The sequence below is a fragment of the Trifolium pratense genome, linkage group LG7 (genome assembly GCF_020283565.1).
Source record: "Trifolium pratense cultivar HEN17-A07 linkage group LG7, ARS_RC_1.1, whole genome shotgun sequence".
Lineage (NCBI taxonomy): Eukaryota > Viridiplantae > Streptophyta > Magnoliopsida > Fabales > Fabaceae > Trifolium > Trifolium pratense.
This window is the reverse complement of record NC_060065.1, coordinates 37,946,165-37,966,013: the sequence shown is the minus strand read 5'-3', so window position 1 is coordinate 37,966,013 and position 19,849 is coordinate 37,946,165. Positions and strand designations below refer to the sequence as shown.

Below are 19,849 nucleotides of genomic sequence, written 5' to 3'. Positions count from 1 at the left end.
AAGTGTGAAGATAGGAAACTCTCTTCATATAAAATTAAAAATTAAAAACATGGGATACTTCAATGATGTGTCGTACAAGGAAACAAATTTGGCTACATAGATAAAGCTTCTAACCATTGTTTAACTTCACTTACACACTAAGTTGTTTGTTAAAGGACTTACTTGTCATGTTTATCTAATGGAATTGGTTAACAACAAGTATACACACATACATATATTTTTTTGGCAAATTCTATGGTACATATGAACAATTACAATATACTGGTACATTAGATCATTAAATTACTAAGTAAATTAATATTTTTTCGAAAAAAATCATTTTTCTATCATTTAAAATATTATAATAGCTAACTACTATTTATCAAAATTGAGAAAAAATAAAATTTTATATTTTTTTGAACTTATTAACACTCATAATAGTTATTATTGAATTTTTTAATGAAAAAATGTAAAAAAAGTTAGTATAATGCTTATAAAACATTAAACTTGTGTTTTTTCTTATGAAATTATCATCTCTAAAATACAATGATCGACAAATAGTTTTTTATTTATAAAATATTTGTTAATTTATTAATTAATCGATCTAATGTACCGATACATTGAAATTTTTCATATGTACCGTAGAAGCTCTTTTTTATTATTATTAAAATATGTGTGTTGTACATGTGAATTGCATGAATTTGACTTTTTTTATTCTATTAAGTAGTTTAGTAGATAGAAATTTCACCCTTAAGGTGAATAAATGGGATGACCGGAATTCGAACCTCAATTCCCTGCATATATAATTTAATATTCTGCCAATTGAACTGGACGTATGAATTTGACATTTATATGAATTTGTATAGAATTAATCTTTATCTTTATATCTTTATATATATATATATATATATATATATATATATATATATATATATAAGTTGAAATGTCTCCGGCTAAATCTAACTAGGAAGCACCGACACCTCTATGATTAGGCGTGTCGCAGTGTCCGATACTTTTCGGTGTCCGACACTCGTCCGACACGTGTTGGATAGCTCATATCTGTGTCGGAAAAAATTTAATTTTTCCTTTAGTTTGACACTACTTTGATAGGTGTCTGACACATGTAAGACACTTGTATGACACGTGTCGGACAAGTGTCCCAAAAATATGTGTAGAAACAACAATATTGATCAATGAGGGATTGAAGACATTACATTTTGATTACGATATTTTTAGTTTTTTCGATCGTAGATGGATAAATAAAGGTAAAATACTATCGTATCTTGTTTTAAAATTTTTTAAAAAAATAACTTGCTCAAATTAAATTTACATGTATATATTTTGATTCTCAATTTATATGCTTTATAAATATGTAGCGGTATCGGTGTCTTATATGTTTTAAAAAAAAAATCTCAACAAGATTCGAACCCATGACATTTCAATTACAATTCTCATTACTTTTACCACTAAGTCATATCAATTCATTTGATATATTTTGTAAACACCACATAATCAATATGAGTTAAATGTCCAATTACAAACACAAAACATCATTTTATTTGTTACTTCTCCCACTTTGTTTTCTTCTTTTTATCCACAAATTCCCACGTTTATTTCTTCTTTTTATCTACAAATCCAATTTTTTGTATGTAACCCAAATTCAAATTTCTTCACTTTATACAAATTCAATTTTTTATTAAATAAAAATCAATTTTCTTATAAGTCAAAAAAAAAAAAATTGTCTTATTTCGTCGGCATAAGTTATGGTGCATAAGCCTTGCTTATGCACACCACGCATAAATACCCCAGATTGCTTAGCGTGCCCCCCAGTTTGCTTAATGCGCCCCCAATTTGCTTAGCACACCCCCTAGATTGCTTATTGCCCCCTAGTTTACTTAGTGCCCCCCAAATTGCTAGTGCGCCCCCCAAATTGCTTTGCGCGCCCCCCAAATTGCAATGTGCGCCCCCCACCCCCAACGTAAATAACACATAAAACCATTCCACAAGTAGAATGGTTTTGGATTACAACCCTCTAAAACCATTCGACAGTAAAAATGGTTTTGGCATTATAAGTACATCTAATGTCAAACCATTCCACAACAAAAATGGTTTTGGGGGGCGCGCGAGAAAATTTGAGGGGGTGCGAGAGAAAAAATTGGGGGCGCGCGAGAAAATTTGGGAGGTGCACTAAGTATATGGGGGGGCGCTAAGCAATTTAGGGGTGCGTTAAGCAATTTTCATTATTTATGCATGATGCATAAGGAAAAAACTTATGCACCATAACCACTCCCTTTTTTATGTAACCCAAATTCAAATAAACTCACTTTATTTGTTAGTTCTCGCACGTTCTTTTTTTTAACTACAAATCCAACTTTTTGTATGTAACCCAAATTCAAATTACAAACTTTATTTGTTACTTCTCCCACTTCTTTTTTTATCTACAAAATAAAATATTTTTTTATGTAACGCAAATTCAAATTGCCCAATTTTATTTGTTACTTCTCCCACGTTTTTTTCTTAAACTACAAAAATCAAATATTTTTGTATGTAGCACATATACAAATTATTTTTATAGTTATCCTTTTATTTTAAATTTTTGATTTTTTTCCAGGCAATTTTTATATCGTAACTTTTCATCAATAAGCTCATCTCGAGATCACTATTGCTATAAGCAAATAGGTGGTTCCCTTAGTAAAAAGATATTTCTTTGAGAGAGAAAATATCAGCTCATCTCGAGATCACTAAGATGTTTTTATTCGCTAAGCCAATTGATGCTTGCTTAGTGAATTTGCTTTTAAAATTCTCTTCAACCTTCTGATTTGCTTCGTTTTCAGCTCACCTAGCGAATTGACTTGTCTCGAATTTCCATACATTCTAATTTACTCCATCCGGCCTTATTTATAAGCAAAAATTACTTTTTAGATTCATTGAACAACTGGTGTATTTAGCCTATATCTAAGCTAGATACATCGGTTGTTCAATGAATCTAAAAAGTAACTTTTGCTTATAAATAAAGTCGGAGGAAGTAGCTTGGATTGCTCAAGTATCCTTTGATCGTTGAATCTATAAAATACAATGAAAATAGGTCAAAGTAGCTATGATAGTACTCAAAAACATGTTATCTAATAGTATTTACAATAAATTGAATTTTTTCTTTTATAAGATTAGTTGCTAAACAAGTCAACAAGTGCCCAAATAACATATGTGAAATTAGAGCATTGATATGTACAGCGAAGAAACTAATTGCGAATGCATCACGAAATATAGTAGACCAATGAAAATTCTCCATTTAACAAAATAGATGGAGATTGTGGAATACATGGATGGAGGTTATTGATTTAACGACTTAATGTACGAGGACATTCGAATTATTTCAATATAACGTAGAAGCTCCCTAAGAACAAATCATGTGAAAATACACATATAAAAATCCAAAAGTTTTGTACAAATTAGTTGTGAGTACCACACGCAAATTCTCTTATGTGGTTTATTCTTATTGGTTGATGAGTAAATATCTTCGCGGTAGAGTAGAACTCACCTACAATTTATTATCCCCTCTCAAAGGGATATGAAGTCCTGATACGTGACATGATACCGATACGATACCGATACGGGAAAATTTTCAAAATTCCCGATACGATACGTCGGGATACGTTATTTAAAAATTAAAGTTAAAGCTAAATATATAAATGCACAATATATAAGCATAACTAAAATCGATAATGATAAAAATTAACATGCAAATTACTCAAAATAAGAAAATAAGTGACAACTACATATATTAAGTTAAGTACTACCCAAAAAGTGGTGGGATAGGTAGCTCAATTGGTTAAGCTAGTTGAGCTAAGGGTTAAGAAGTTAGAGGTCCAGAGTTCAAGTCATGACAAAGAGAAAAACTAATAAAGACATAGTTGGTAACATCATATTCTAACATTCAATAATAATTAAGAGAAAATATGAATTGTATCAGTCTTCTCTCTCACGTTTTCATCATCAAAGAGAATTAATTGCCCGATATGCCGATACTTTTTCGACCGATACGAGTATCAGAGAAGTATCTGACAAGTATTGGTTATATTTTATTTTAAAAAATAATATTAATTATCGATACTTCTCTAATACGATACTTCTCCGATACGTGTATTGGATGAGTATCGGTATCGAGTACACATCAGACACGAGACTTTACCATTTTTTGAGTATGAGAACTTCAGAATCTGCTTGCATTGCTGGTCCTGTTAGTTTATTCGATTTAGATAAGAGAGGTAAGTAAAGAATTTTCTATAGCTTAGAAAAGCATAAAAAGAAAGAAGGGTGAAGAATAATATGAGGTGGGATCACCCCAAAAACTGTTCAATAGGTCAGCCACTCCAGAAATTTATGTTAAAAGCTTTAATTTCATTTTGGGTAAATTGTTTCTTCTTTGTTGTATTTTCTTCTACTATGTTCCAATCCATATTTAAAAAAAAAATAAAAAAAATCAGGTTACAATTCAATTAGTAGTTTCCTTTTTTTCAAATTAGTTACACTAATCCTCATTTTTTTACTCATATCACAGTCAAGTTGTTGAATTTGTAACATTGTAATTAACACATGATAATTAATTCCGTTTAAGTAGTAACTTACCCTTCCTAGCAATAAGCAAATAATTTACGTCATAATAACTGACAATTCCTTTTTTTTTTTTGACAATAAATAACTGACAATTACTCCATTTATTTATGTAGTGTCTTCCATTACATATTTATTTCATTTTTTATTTGTCCATTAATTCATGCTTTTCTTTCACTACTGTTCTTCCCATGATATACATAACCTTTAACTTTTATCCGTGATTCATGAAAGGGACAATAGTAGCATACACAAGAAAAAGCCAAAAAGTATTCAATTATCAAAAGAAAAACCAATAAAAAAAATAATGAGAGACAGTGAGTGAGTGGATCTAACCCAAATCCAACACAAACCATTTATATATTTATAGGACAGACAGAGTTGAATATCAACCTAACCACCACTAACAACTTTATGCTTTTTGTGCTAACTTCAATTCAATAAGTAAAAGTGTTACAACTTTCAAGGGTGAGAACAAAATAGATCTAGTTGAGTTGAGTTGTGTTGTGTTTTAGAGATCTGAGTTTGTGGAAGGAAATATTAAAATGGGTGTGAATGTGAATGTGGGGATTTTTTGTGTTTTTGTTGTGCTTTTCGTGGCAATTCAAGCAATGGGAGTTTCTATAGCTGCTGCACCAATGGATCCTATTTCAGGTACTTTTCTGATCTATATGCCATTGTTACTTTATCTTCTTTTTTTATTTATTTATTTTTTGTTTTCAGTTTTATTCATTGTTTGCTTTTGAGATTGCCGTGTTTGTTCTGTTTTGTTCACATTATAGATTATTATAGATACAGAGATAATAAGAACAATTAACATTGGGGAAACCGTAAAAAATAATATTAAAAACAGGTATATACCTTTTGAGGTGTTTGGTGAAGAAACTACGAGAATACGACACTTCGATACATAAATAGTTGGATATGATATATACTTGAACCAAACGAAACGATGGTGTATGCTTAACTTTTTTTTATAGGTTCATCTTTAAAAATTATCTTGAGAGTAAAAATTAGGTTTTTACTACACTTGTGTATTCATCTCAATACAAGCTACAACTATATGCAAGTAAAATAAAAGTCGATTAAAAATCAATTCCGGATACAACATGTAAATTTTTATTTTTTTAAACAAGTAGTTAAGTGGCTAAAAATTTCACCTTGGATAAGTTAATGTAGATAAAGGGAGGTGTTCGGGATTCGAACGTCAGTTTCTATAATGCTTCTGTCAATTGAGCTAAACTCACGGATACACATGTAAATTTACTTATGTGATTTGTATTTTTAAATATTATCAAGGAGTAGCGTAGGTTCCACCTAAAAATTATCTTCTTTGTCTGTGAATGTTAGAATTGGGTTTTTGACCTAACAAAATCCTTTAAAACCGACATGTAGGATCAGGACTTGAGAACATTTCTACTTATAAATCATCGCACGTCCGAGATTCTTATATGTATGTATATTATTACATGTGGTTAATTTTTATTTGTGTTAGGTAAATTAACAACGATTGTTGAAATAACAATGCCTCACTTTAAGACAACTCGTACGATAATAACCTACACACGGGTTCCTCTAGTTGGAACTTACACTTCAAGTTAGGTTTATCGTTAATAACGTGCACGCAAGATCTTTTATGCATATAGTTTAACAATAATCAATGATTATGAACCATGTATAGCAAAAAATATTCTCCTCACGGATCAGATTTTAATCCTGATGTTTACACAAAAAAAAAAAAAAAAACTACACCATTTTAAAAGTTTTTCCTCAAAATGGGAGGCGTGTGAGAAGTAGTACGGGGTGTGAAAAGAAATTCTCAAAAAACCTTTGACAAAATGGGCTTAACTATGTTATCCGGGCCTCCCTACAAATAATGATGTACACCCCCTATCCTTGTTTATATTCCTATACTTCATATCCCATAAACTAATTAAAAATTTATACCATAAACTTGAGTGAGTAAAATCGTCAATTTTAAATTAAAATATACTATAGATTTATTTAATTCCTCATTATTTTAAAATAAAAATGAAATTGTTTATTATAATAATTATTTAATAATTTTAGTATTTTTTGTTAATTTATGAAATTAAAAGTATTACAAATAAATTTTGGAAAGCTAATATATAATTGTTTCATAGAATAATTTGGTCTTTTAAATATGATATATATCATATCATGTATTATGAGGTGCATGTGTATCAAAAATATTATATTACAATAGAGTAATAATGTTATCCTGTTTATGCGCATCGGCATCACACACATGATAACATAAATGTGTACCATTATATTTATCCAATTCTATATCATATCATGATAGATGTATTTTATTTTATTTTTTCAAAAATAAATATACAATGATGATAATGATAATTTCACAACCACAAGATGTTTCATGCAAGATTAATTTTGATGTCTCATAGATTCTTAACGGAAATCAGATTCACACACAGAAACTAGTCCTTAATTGATTGAGCAGCTTGGTGTATAATGGAAGTTCAACAATATTTAGAAGATTATTTATGTAGCCAAACTAGTAGTTCATCTCCAAATCATACATTGAAAATAGATAAGGTCTAAAAAAGAATTTATAGGTAAGACACTCATCACCTTACAAGTCGGATTTTGTAAGATGAGTTAGACACGTCATGTAATTGTCTTACCATGTTTTTGTATGCAGAGAATAAGAGCATGTAATTGTCTTACCATGTTTTTGTATGCAGAGAATAAGAGCATCTTCGGCAAAAAGAGCATCTTCAGGAAAAAGCGACCCCCGTCCCGCTCTCGCCCCATTGACTACACATTCAAGCTTCCAATTACACCAACTTCTTGGCCAGAAGGTAACCATTATGTGATTTTCATTTTCTGTCCTCTTAAATAAGGTACATTCTATTCTAGTGAATGCAGATTAATTATACCTAGTGTTGAATTGCGACACGCAGGTAACGGATTTGCAGGCGGAGTCCTCAATCTAGGTGGGCTGCAAGTGTCTCAAGCATCAAATTTCAGCAAAGTATGGGGTGCATACGACGGTGGCCCGGAAAACCAAGGCGTCTCCGTGTACGAACCAACAGGAATACCTCAAGGATTCTCTATGTTAGGTAGCTACAGCCAACCAAACAACAAACCTCTTTTTGGATATGTTCTTGTAGCAAAGGATGTTTCTTCAAGTACCACAAATAAAACATTAAAACCGCCGGTTGATTACACACTTGTGTCGAACACGGCTACAAAAGATTCCACTTTGTATATTTGGTTACCAATACCACCAAATGGCTACAAAGCTTTAGGCCATGTTGTCACCACAACACAAGATAAACCTTCACTTAACAAAATCATGTGTGTAAGATCCGACCTCACAGACCAATGCGAGTCTTCTTCGTGGATATGGGGATCAAACAACTTAAATTTCTATGATGTTAGACCAATCAATAGAGGAACTCAAGCTCCCGGTGTTCGTGTTGGTACCTTCATTGCACAAAACGGTGGAAACACTAACCCTCCATCAATTTCATGTTTGAAGAATCTCAATGCTATATCAAAAATCATGCCGAATAAAAAGCAAATCGAGGCAATACTCCAATCTTACTCTCCATTTCTATACTTAAATTCTGCTGAAGAATACTTACCTTCCTCGGTTAATTGGTTTTTCTCCAATGGTGCCTTACTATACAAGAAAGGCGACGAGTCAAATCCTGTTCCAATAGCACAAAATGGAACTAACCTTCCTCAAGATCCTAACACTGATGGTGCCTATTGGCTAGACCTACCTGCCAATGTCGCAAACAAAGAGAGAGTCAAGAAAGGTAATCTACAAAGTGCAGAATCTTATGTACATGTGAAACCAATGTATGGAGGAACATTCACTGATATTGCAATGTGGATTTTCTACCCTTTTAATGGACCTGGAAGAGCAAAAGTAGAGTTCGTAACCGTCAAATTTGGAAGATTAGGCGAACATGTTGGTGATTGGGAGCATGTGACATTAAGAGTAAGTAACTTAGATGGTCAATTATGGCAAGTTTTTTTCTCGCAACATGGTAGTGGTCAATGGATTGATTCATCGCAACTCGAGTTTCAAAATGATAAAAGACCTGTTGTTTATGCTTCATATCATGGTCATGCAGCATATCCACATGCTGGTCTTGTTCTACTAGGGAAAAATGGTGTAGGTGTAAGAGATGATACTGATAAAGGTAACAATGTTATGGATATGGGAAAATTTGTATTGGTTTCTGCAGATTATTTGGGGTCTCAAGTTAAAGAGCCAGCATGGTTGAATTTTTTTAGGGGATGGGGTCCACATGTGGACTATAATGTAGATGATGAATTGAAGAATGCTGAGAAGCTTTTGATTGGGAAGCTAAAAGATGGTTTTGAAAAAATTATTAGGGGTTTACCAAAAGAAGTGTTTGGAGAGGAAGGGCCAACAGGTCCAAAGGCAAAGATTAATTGGAGTGGTGATGAATTTTGAATTTTGTACACTTTTTTTTAGTTATATTTATTCTTAGTGATGAAGTATGGAACCAATAATTATAACTCCAAATTCTTGTACCTTATTAGCATTTCTTAGTACACAAAATAAGGATATGCGTAGAGATTTATAAACAATGAAACATCAAATGACCTTAGCCTTTGGCCCTCTAACAACCCACACTTAGGCAAAACATGGAAACATTAAGTGTGCAGGTTCAAAGGTAATGAATAATTGGAGTGGTGATGAAGTTTGAATTTGGTAGACTTTTTTAGTTATATTGATTCTTGTGGACCGAGAATAAAGCCACAAGATTTAGTCTAGTAGTGAGAGGATTTGATAGTCACTTCTTGTTTTTGTGTTGTGTATACATCAAAACAAGAAAATTTTAAATATAGTGTCCTTAAGTAATGCTTTTTTTTTACAAAACTTAAGTAATGCCTTTAGAATAATTATTAACATAACTTTTTGTATTGGATCAATTAAGGTAGTCAGAATTGAGTTTTTACCTTAACTCGTTTTGCCTAGGTAAACTCGACATGTAAACTCGTACGAGTTTACCTAAAATGTATATAATATATATATATACTAATATAATACTACAAAAATGTCAATATTTCAAAATATTAACTTAGTTATAAAGGCAATATATACCAAATTACCATATAAATATAGCACCATGTCCATAACCTTTCATCAAAATACATAAACTTGCATCAAACTTGCTTTGAAGGATTGAGCTTTATTGCTAGCTTGAAGTTTCAAAGTTTAGATGAAAATGAAAGTAAAAAAATCATAGTGAAGAAAAAGAATAGTGTTATGAATATTATTAGTGGATGTCCTGGCCCATGTAATTGGCCCAATATGTTTACCTATATATAGATACTATGTATCACTATATTGTAACGCTAATCCTAGTGGTGAATAACATGAACTATTCTTTCTCTCTTTTCTCTCTTCTTAATCTATACTATTGCTCCTATTTACATTAGTTTATAACACGTTATCAGCACGAGCTTACCAACTGAGGTACGCAATTCTTATTCTATTTTTATGAAATCACAAGTAGTTTTTATTTTTGATTATTATATGATTATGAATCGTTTGAACCTTGTATACTTATAAAGATCAAATAATAATAATAAAAATAAAATAAATAAATAAATAAATAAGCATCATTCCTTTATGTATTTAATTGATTCAATGTTGTTTACGCTTCGTGATATCCGACATTTGTATGGTGAAGCATAACACTTTGATCATTAATATTACATAAAATGTTGATCAATTATTTATTTATTTATAATATGTATCTTGGATGTTTGATATTGTTTGAGTTTCGTGACCGACAATAGTCTGGTGAAGCATCATTATGCTTCGTGACCGACACCTGTATGGTGAAACATCGACACTTTGATCATCCAAAAGAACATAAACATATTTAAGAATTCATAATCTTGGTTCCTGAAGAACATAGAAAGTTAATACATGAATTCCCGAAGAATTCATAATCTTGGTTCCTAAAGAACCTAGGCCTATTCTTAGTTCCTGAAGAACTTAGACATTTAATACATGAATTCCCGAAGAATTCATAATCTTAGTTCCCGAAGAACTTAGAAAACAATTAATTTTGTTCTTGAAGAACTTACGAAATATCACCATTTATCACCATGCATCCCTAATGGATTGCACATCAAAATACTTTTATGTGTTATATAGTTCCTGAAGAACTAATAAAACAATTTTTTTTTTTCTCTTCAATGAATTCTAGATGAATTCAATATTCCTACATCCTTGAAGGATTGTAAATTGATAGTGATTTATTATATAGTTCCTGAAGAACTCAATGGATAAAATTGTAAAATTCAATTGCTAAGTAAATTTCACAGAAAGCATGGAGCATGAATCGCACCGTTTGTTTTTACGGCCTGCAGTAATATAACCTTAAAAACAAGGTCAATGGTCGTATTGATTTTTCCGTTAAAAATTCTAAATTAAGACAAATCTTCATATTTAATACTATTTCCAAATATAACATTGAATGCCTTTTATTTCTAAATTATAAATTAAGACAAATCTTCATATTGATTTTTCATATGTCATTCATATGTTAATTTGGTCAATCAATCTCATTGAAAACAATTTAATGCCTTTTATTTCTTTCTTTTATTATTTTCAATTTATTACATTATCTGTTAAGGAAGTATTATGATTGATTCATTTGAAATTAAATGATTTGTTTTGAAAATAAAATTAGTTGATTTGACAAATTTTCAAATATCAATTGAAATATCATATCGTTTAATTTCTTTTGTGATTTCTATTAGCCAAATTTTTGTAATTGTGATACTACCTATTACTTTTGGGATTTTTGCAAGATGAAATCAACTTGACCTTTTAAATCATGAATTAAGGTATTATTTATTTACATTATTTTTGACAATTGTGATGTTTCCTGTTACTTTCATATACTAAGTTTGAATGTTACTAAAATAAAAGGTGTGCATGACTTAATACTTTATTCATTTTATTTTATACGATAACTTTGTACTATGTGTTATTATTCTGCTACTACAATGCTTAAGGTATGAATTGTGTCTTATTAAGAAAATATTTTTCTTCCATAATAAATCAATTTAATTGATATTTTTTTTCTTTTGGAAATAAAATTATAATTCATACCTTAATCATATCTTTTTTTCTTTAGGAAATAAATTTAATTATAATTTATACCCAGAATATTTTTTTATATATTCAATTCAAGAATATTTGTTTGATATTAATATCATATCCTTGGTTTATGGGATTTGAATTTATTTTGTGAAATTTTTAAATATTTGGTGTTGATTGAATGTGAGAACTGGGAATCATATATAATTTTAAACTATATAATCTCACGATTTGAGCCTAAAATATTATATGAGAAACTCTCTTTTACTTTAAAAGTTGTAACACTAATGTTAATTATTTTGTTAAAGTGTTCTATTTGGAAATTTATTTTAGGCTCAATTTTGTTAATTATTACACCAAATGTTTTTTTTTACGATAATTATTACACAAAATGTTATTTATATGAATATTTTGTAAATTTTATATTGTCTTGTTGTTATTTGAATGCTCACTTGCAAACTGTTATTGAAATTATTATTTTGAGGAATTATTAAGACAATTGAGTATTAAATTATCCTTGCATTGATTTATTATTAGAGTTTTATTATTATTATATATTGGTTTGCCGTTGATTTGTGGCTATTTGAGATGACTTGTAAAGTCATCAAAGTTTATTGGCTCCATTTGCAAGGAAGAATTCGAGTGGCAACCTGAAGTTTGCTTGGAGCTCATTTATATAAATGTACAAATGATTGGTAAGGGCATTTACTCGCTAATATGATGAAACGTTTTTAAACGGACATAAATGACAATAGTAACAATTCAGCCCAATAATAAGGGAGATGTTGATTTGCAGAACAATTGATTGCATAAGTATAATCTCCTTATCATTCATATATGAATATCAATATGGAAACAAGAAATGAAGAGATGTTGGATATCTCTATATTACTACACATATTTTGGATAAATTAAGTGTAATGAAAAAGTTATAAACCAGAAGTTTATACTACACTTTTATATATAATAATGCAATTGAAGCACAAATTATTGTAAACCAGAAGTTTACAAATCATATTAAATTTATTGTTGGCAATACCGGTTGGGTCATCCCGGATTTATGATGCGAAAAAAAAAACTATAAATATATATTGAAGGGCCCGAAGTTCCTTCATTCTAATAATTTTTATCGGTTACTAATTCCCAAAAGAAATTGATAATTTGAGATTTTGGACCATTTAGATATTTTGTGACTTGAATTGATGCATCAACTAAATTGGTCACATGCATGTTTACTCACAACCAGAAGTTTGTGAGTTTGTTTTCTCAAATAGTTTTGCTAAGATCTTATTTTCTAAATTCTTAGAAAATATTTGATAAGTATCGTATGTCAATTGAAATCGATATCGAATAGAATATGATCATACAGAAATGGACTAGAAGATCCATTCTTTAGACGTCTAAAGTAAGCACATGACTGATACTTATGAGATCATAACTTCTAATTTATATTTTGGGAACATTCAAACATGTATATTGAGATACTAATTCGCATCAAGCCAACTAGTTATTATAAAGTTCTCCCCTAATTTACAATTTGAACTTTGTTTATAAACATGATTCCCATATAAGCATTTTTGGATGTGTTGTGTATGTGCAATTGCTCCAATAAAATGCATTTAAACGGTTCTTAAAGAATATTGGGAAAATGTATTTGATATGAATCTCCATCTATTATAAATCACCTTGAGCCAAAAAATTGGAGAATTATTTACAGCCATGTAGGCTGATTTTCAAGTGATGAATTAATTTTCCCAATATTAGGGGGGAGAATAAGCAGCTGAAAAATATGAACCAGAAGTTCAAATGAATCACTTGAAATAAATTAATGTTATTATCTCACATTGATCCTCATATAAAATAGTTTGAACAAGAAGTTCAAAAGATAAATCATTTGCAAAGTTTATGAAATCAACTATCAGCTGTTAATGCTCCGATCAAAATGGATGTCCCTGATGGACAGTCTTATATTGCAAATGAATTTTAACCACCCTGAAGCGTGGTAGATCAATCGGTTCCAATGAAAAAAAATCCTCAAATAAGAAAATGAGCTAAAAAGAAAGATGACCCAAGTGAGGATATGAAACTGTCAAAAGAGTATTTGACATAATTGAGTTTTAAGTTCCAGAAGAACTTCTCAGGTACCTAAAATTTATGATAATAAAGAGATCTCGACGAATTATGTCATGAATGAAAATTATGTCACAAATGGAATATGATGGAACCGAAAGAAAGTCAACGTTGACGATATTTTATATATAATATAGCGCTATTTGTGAAAGGAGTTAATGAGGATCATGAACTAAATTCTATTGAGAATTATAGACAATGATTGTCTAAATGAAAACACAATTGCTATGTAATTAAAGTTACTTTGCAAAGTGATGATTTTAGGACCAGCAGTCCATACATCTGAAGATGTAAAAGTGATGAGATACGAATTAATTTTCGTGTGAATAAAAAATTTTGAAATAAAAATATTAAAAGCTTGACTTTTTATTCAAGCATATTGGTAAAAGTTTGCCATTGAATGTGAAAAGAAATATTCACCTGAAGTGAAATCAAAATCCTTCTCTTACTTGATTAAGTTTATTAACACATGGAAAATTCAATTTATTTGAAAAATGTGTCACGATATATTTGTATGGCTCACTTGTTAGTGTGAATTATATAAAACTCCATGAAGAATTTAATTTCCACGAGAGATACATTTCAAACTATCGAAGAGATGACTTAATGAAATGAATAAGTCACTTTGGAAATGAATTTGTTATATGATGACATAAACTCTCGAAGAGTTCTTGAAATCTATTGATTAAAGAAAAGTTTGAAATGAAATATATTTGATATTAACAAATATAATTTATTGTCACTTGATGTGAACAATTTCATGTCTCAAGAAAATGATCACTTACTTGAATTGGTCTTGAAGGACCATATTTTAGTTCAATTGAGAACACTATTGCATTTTGCTAATTATGTATGTGATGGTATCAATAAACTCAAAGATATTGGAGCAAAGTCAAGTATATAATTTGTATCTTAGAGATACAACAATATCATCCGATTATGTGGAAGTTTTAACACTACATTCAGAAAGTTCAGAGTGTGGTTTTGTTGAAGTTTGTGATTCTACACATACAAGAAATTTGAAGAAGATAATACTGCATCAACAGCTAATTCAGAGAAGATTATATTAAAGAAGAAGAATCAAATCTTTCTACAAAGTCATCATCAAGTAAAGCTTCTGATCAACTATATTGAAGATTAATTGCTCTTATTCGTCTCAGATATAATTGTCTTCATGAGGGGGATATATAATTGTGTTCTGCACTCTTTTTCCCTTAACCATGGTTTTGTCCCATTGGGTTTTCCTGGTAAGGTTTTTAATGAGGCAGTTCAAACACAAAGGATGTTGTACTCTTTTTCCTTCACTAGAATTTTTTTCCCACCGGGTTTTTTCTAGTAAAGGTTTTAATGAGGCATATCCTCGATGGACATCCAAGGGGGAGTGTTATGAATATTATTAGTGGATGTCCTGGCCCATGTAATTGGCCCAATATGTTTACCTATATATAGATACTATGTATCACTATATTGTAACGCTAATCCTAGTGGTGAATAACATGAACTATTCTTTCTCTCTTTTCTCTCTTCTTAATCTATACTATTGCTCCTATTTACATTAGTTTATAACAAATAGTTATTTGAGAAAAAAAGATAGTGAAACTTTGACGTTCGAGTTTCCAAACAATAACATAGCGGTTTTTTTTCCAAAAAGTGTAGGAAGTTTGTCTAATAGGCCGAAAAACATGAAACTGGGTCATAAAGGGAAAAAGGTTTGAAAAAAAAAAAGTAAACTCGCCCGAGTTTACTCAGATAAACTCTTTTTTTTCACGATTTTACAAAAAATCGAGTTTACATTTACGAGTTTACGAATTAACACTCAATTTTGACATCAGTGGGATCAATGTTATATGTATTGATGAAAATGAATGCAAATTCAATTACAACTATTTCCACCACATAGCAATAAGAGTTTTTTTTTCCTTTAACCAAAACTTTAATTTGGTTTGAGATTAGTTTTGGCATCAAGTGATTTCAGTCCTTTCTCATTCGTAGTTGTGAGAATCGAACTGTAATTCTCTCTATATTAAATTTGTGTCAATCACCACTGAACTAACTAACAATAACAATTAGTTTGCAAAAAGAGTTTCTAACTAACTAGGATAGATCTCTATTTTTTATTTTTTTTATAAGCAGATAGATCTCTAATTAACTTAGCATAATAAACTTAGAAAGAGAAATGCTAATCTATTTCCGTTTATAGCAATTAATTAAATTTATCAGCATAATTATAATTTAGCTTTTTTTTTGACTAAAAATAATTATAATTTAGCTTGATGCTTGCCTTATTCTGTCAAAAAAAAAAACTTGACGCTTATATATTAAGTAGGGATGACAATGGGTAGGGTATGGGTAAGGTGGTATAGTACCCATCTCCATAACCGCAGTTTAAAAAAATATCCGTACTTATCCTCATACCCGCGTGGGTAACAACCTTTGTACCCATCCTCATATCCTATGAGTACTTAAGTACTCATATCCGTACCTGTTACCCGCATTTTTGCTAAAAATAAATCGATCAATTATGAAATATCATTTCATTTTAATATAATTAAACTTTTTTAAAAAATTTAATATTGACTCATGAAAATTATAAACAAAATTTTTACTAACCTCATGTTAAAGTTCATATCTTTGTTGACATATTCACATTATATTTATATTATATTATAAATAAACATTTTTATTAAAAATATGTAATAGTTTAATAGTGTTGTATTTTTTTAAATTCATATACATATGTTATTATATAATAATATATATAAAATAAACAAATATATATTACGTGGGTATGGGGCGGGGTGGGTACTAAGGTACCCGTACCCGCACCCATACCCGTTATTTTTTGCGGGTAATTACCCATATTCATGTCCGTACCCAAAATTGCGGGTTTTTACCCTACCCGTTATGGGTATTTTTTGCGGGTACCCGCTAGGTATGGGTCAAATTGTCATCCCTAATATTAAGTGGGACTGGCCAGACTTTAAAGATTTGAAATTAATTTTGACCAAAGCGGCAACCAAACCACTGCAAAGCAAAGTGCGCAACCTTTATTCATCTCTCCAGATAATGTTATCAGCTGTGAAGCCTCGATATTCCAAAAATGACGAAGTATCGTGTCTGATACGTACTCGATACCGATACTCGTCTGATACTTTCCGATACACGTATCGGAGAAGTATCGTATCAGAGAAGTATCGGACAATTAATGTTCTCTTATAATGAAAACGTAAGAGATGAGACCGATAAAATTCGTGTTGTCATTTTTGGGTAGTACTTTTTTTATAAGCAAATTGTTAGACTTAAACTCTGGACCTCAAACTCATTAACTCTTAGCTCAACTAAGTTAACCAATTAAGTTACTCATCTCACTCCCTTTTTGGGTAGTACTTAACTTAAGATATGTAATTGTCACTTGTTTGCTCATTTTGAATAATTTGAATGTTAGTTTTTTATCATTATCGATTTTAGTTGTGTTTATATATTGTGCATTTATATATTTAATTTTAAATCTAATTTTTAAATAAGGTATCCCAGCCATATCGTATCGGAAAATTTTCTCGTAACGGTGTCATATCGTATCGGTATCGTGTCACGTATCCGGACTTCATAGGTTATCATCACACTTTCACACATGAAGAAACAGAGGTAATGGTGGGTTAAAGATGAGATCGGAACAAAGCGACAAGACAAGTTTTTTATTTATATTGATTTTTTAAGATAATAAAAGTGGAGTTAGGATCCTCTCTATTTCCAATTCTTTCTATTTCCTCCATTACTATATAGTTTTGGGAATATAAATTAAAAAGTGTGACATTAAGTGAGTCCAAATATCTTTTATACACCCAAAAACATTTAAAAACTTTTATAATTGAATAAATGGAAAGAATAAGAAATGAGTGAAAATGTAGTTTACTCCTTAAAAAAAAGTGTAGTTTACTCACTTTTTGAAACTGTATTCGTGAAGAAAGGTTTCGCTGCATTACATCCATTTTAATATAAAAATAAAATAAATTATTAAATACGTTGATTATTCAATGTATTTAAAAAATAATTTTTGTATGTTAAAAGTTTACAGGAGTATTCTTCAATGATAAAATATAAACAAAATAATTTTTATGGTTTATTGCATAATTAATGAATCTGTTTATATTTAGATTATATTTATTATATAATGAACCTAAAATATGAATTTGTTTATATTTTAATTTATCATGGAAAAAATATGTATTATTTAATTGTTTTTTTTATTATGCCCTTGATTTTTTAGTGGTGTTGGACTCTGTCTAAAAGTAGTTCTTCCCATTTTTAATATTTTTTAAGAAAGTAATTCTTTTCATTTTTTATTATTGTAAAATTCAACTTTTTCACTAAAAATGTTAAGGGTTCACTTTTAAACCATTTTTGTATAGGTCTATAAGATTGACCATGTATTCTTGGGTAAATCACTAAATTGTTTATTTTATATTTTTAACTAAAGGATAAATATTTTATTTTATATTTTATTTACTATGTATATGTTGCAGTCGAGATTTTTTGTTTTTGTTTTTTAAATATTATCAGGTTAATTGCGATTCGAGGTTAATTGCGATTCGATTACGTTTCTTTGGTCAAATCATAAAGAAATTTAATAATGATTTAATCAAGGTAATTCCATTTTAACCATCCAAAAAATATGTAAGGAAATCGAATTTTATTGCTTATAAAGTAACTTTTTATACATATTTTTTGACAAATACTTTACTGATTATAAAGTAACTTTTTATACATATTTTATTGCTTAATAATTAATATTTTTATTTCTTTTAACTTTTTTGTCCATTTCCTTTTAAAAAAAATTCTACTTATTAAGAAAAAGTCAAAATGAATTTTAATTATTGTTGACTCAATTTTTTAAAATATTTTCTTTTTCTCAATTTCTATTAATTTGTTTCACCAATTTCTATTAAAATACTACTACAGTTTCTATTTATTCCCTTTTCTCTTTTATCTATAACAATATATAAAGGGGATAGGGGAGTTTGGGCTGGATTTTTCCTTGGTCCATTTTGCCCTTCACTATCATTTGAAATAACACTTAACAATAATACCAATAATACCCTTGATTTTTTTTAGTAGCAACAAAAATCTTTTATTAACAAACTAACCATAACATAAGACACTTTTTTTTAGTAGCAAAAGTCTTTTATTAAAAAACTCATTATAACATCAAGCATTTTTTTTACATAAGTTAGACACAGGCAGGCGCGGAACGCGCTTGCCTGGCCCACTAGTTTAAATAAATTTTATAATCATAGTCAAACATAGTGGTTGTATTTTTTTTTTTTTGAAGGAACATAGTGGTTGTGTTGATGGCTGTTTTTATTTGTCTAATAATTTAGTGGCAAGAATTTCACTTTTTTTTTTTGAACAAGCCAAAATGAGATATATATATATATATATATATATATATAAATAGTCTATTAGCACAAGACGTGCCAAAAAGACTAAACAAGGTTACAACTGAAGTCCAAAAAACAGGAACCAAAAGAAACTAAACAAGGCCCAAGCAGAGCAAAGGACTAGACCATCACCTATGGCAGTTCAAAGCTAAAGTACAACTCGTCACTTTCAACCACCTATAAGAAAACGTCTTGATCTTGTCCAACATATGATGTATCGTGTTTGCTGAGCCCTTGAACAAGCGATGATTTCTTTCAGTCCACACAACCCAAACACAAGCAAGCCATATGAGCTGCATAAAAGAACGGCGTGCTCGAGAACCACCTGCTGAGTCTGTAAACCGAACAAAGTGATCTGAAAGAGTCTGAACAGTCACCATAGAAGAGCCAATCCAGGAGCTGACAAGAGACCAAAGGGGGCCAAAGAAGCTGCAAGAGAGGAACAAGTGCTGAGCCGACTCAACCTCTCCGCAACCAGAAGTACAAAGGTGAGCCTCCGTAGATAAAATCCCTCGAGTAACCAGGTTTGCTTTGGTAGGTA

At 30.1% G+C, this 19,849-nt stretch overlaps 1 protein-coding gene across 1 annotated transcript; it reads left to right on the top strand.

Annotated features, from left to right (window-relative positions):
• Positions 1–4,274: 4,274 nt before the first annotated feature.
• LOC123899122 lies at positions 4,275–9,112 on the top strand. The gene is made up of 3 exons (XM_045950190.1): positions 4,275–5,244; positions 7,320–7,436; positions 7,539–9,112. Exons 1-3 carry the CDS (start codon positions 5,136–5,138, stop codon positions 9,068–9,070), a joined length of 1,758 nt encoding a protein of 585 aa, XP_045806146.1. The 5' UTR covers positions 4,275–5,135; the 3' UTR covers positions 9,071–9,112.
• Positions 9,113–19,849: the final 10,737 nt, after the last annotated feature.

Excerpts from the sequence above, each read along its gene's own strand:
- LOC123899122 (XM_045950190.1), top strand. The coding sequence starts at position 5,136 with ATGGGTGTGAATGTGAATGTGGGGATTTTTTGTGTTTTTGTTGTGCTT. Across the intron at positions 5,245-7,319 it reads ACCAATGGATCCTATTTCAG|AGAATAAGAGCATCTTCGGC; the intron begins GTACTTTTCTGA and ends TTTTGTATGCAG. Across the intron at positions 7,437-7,538 it reads ACCAACTTCTTGGCCAGAAG|GTAACGGATTTGCAGGCGGA; the intron begins GTAACCATTATG and ends TGCGACACGCAG.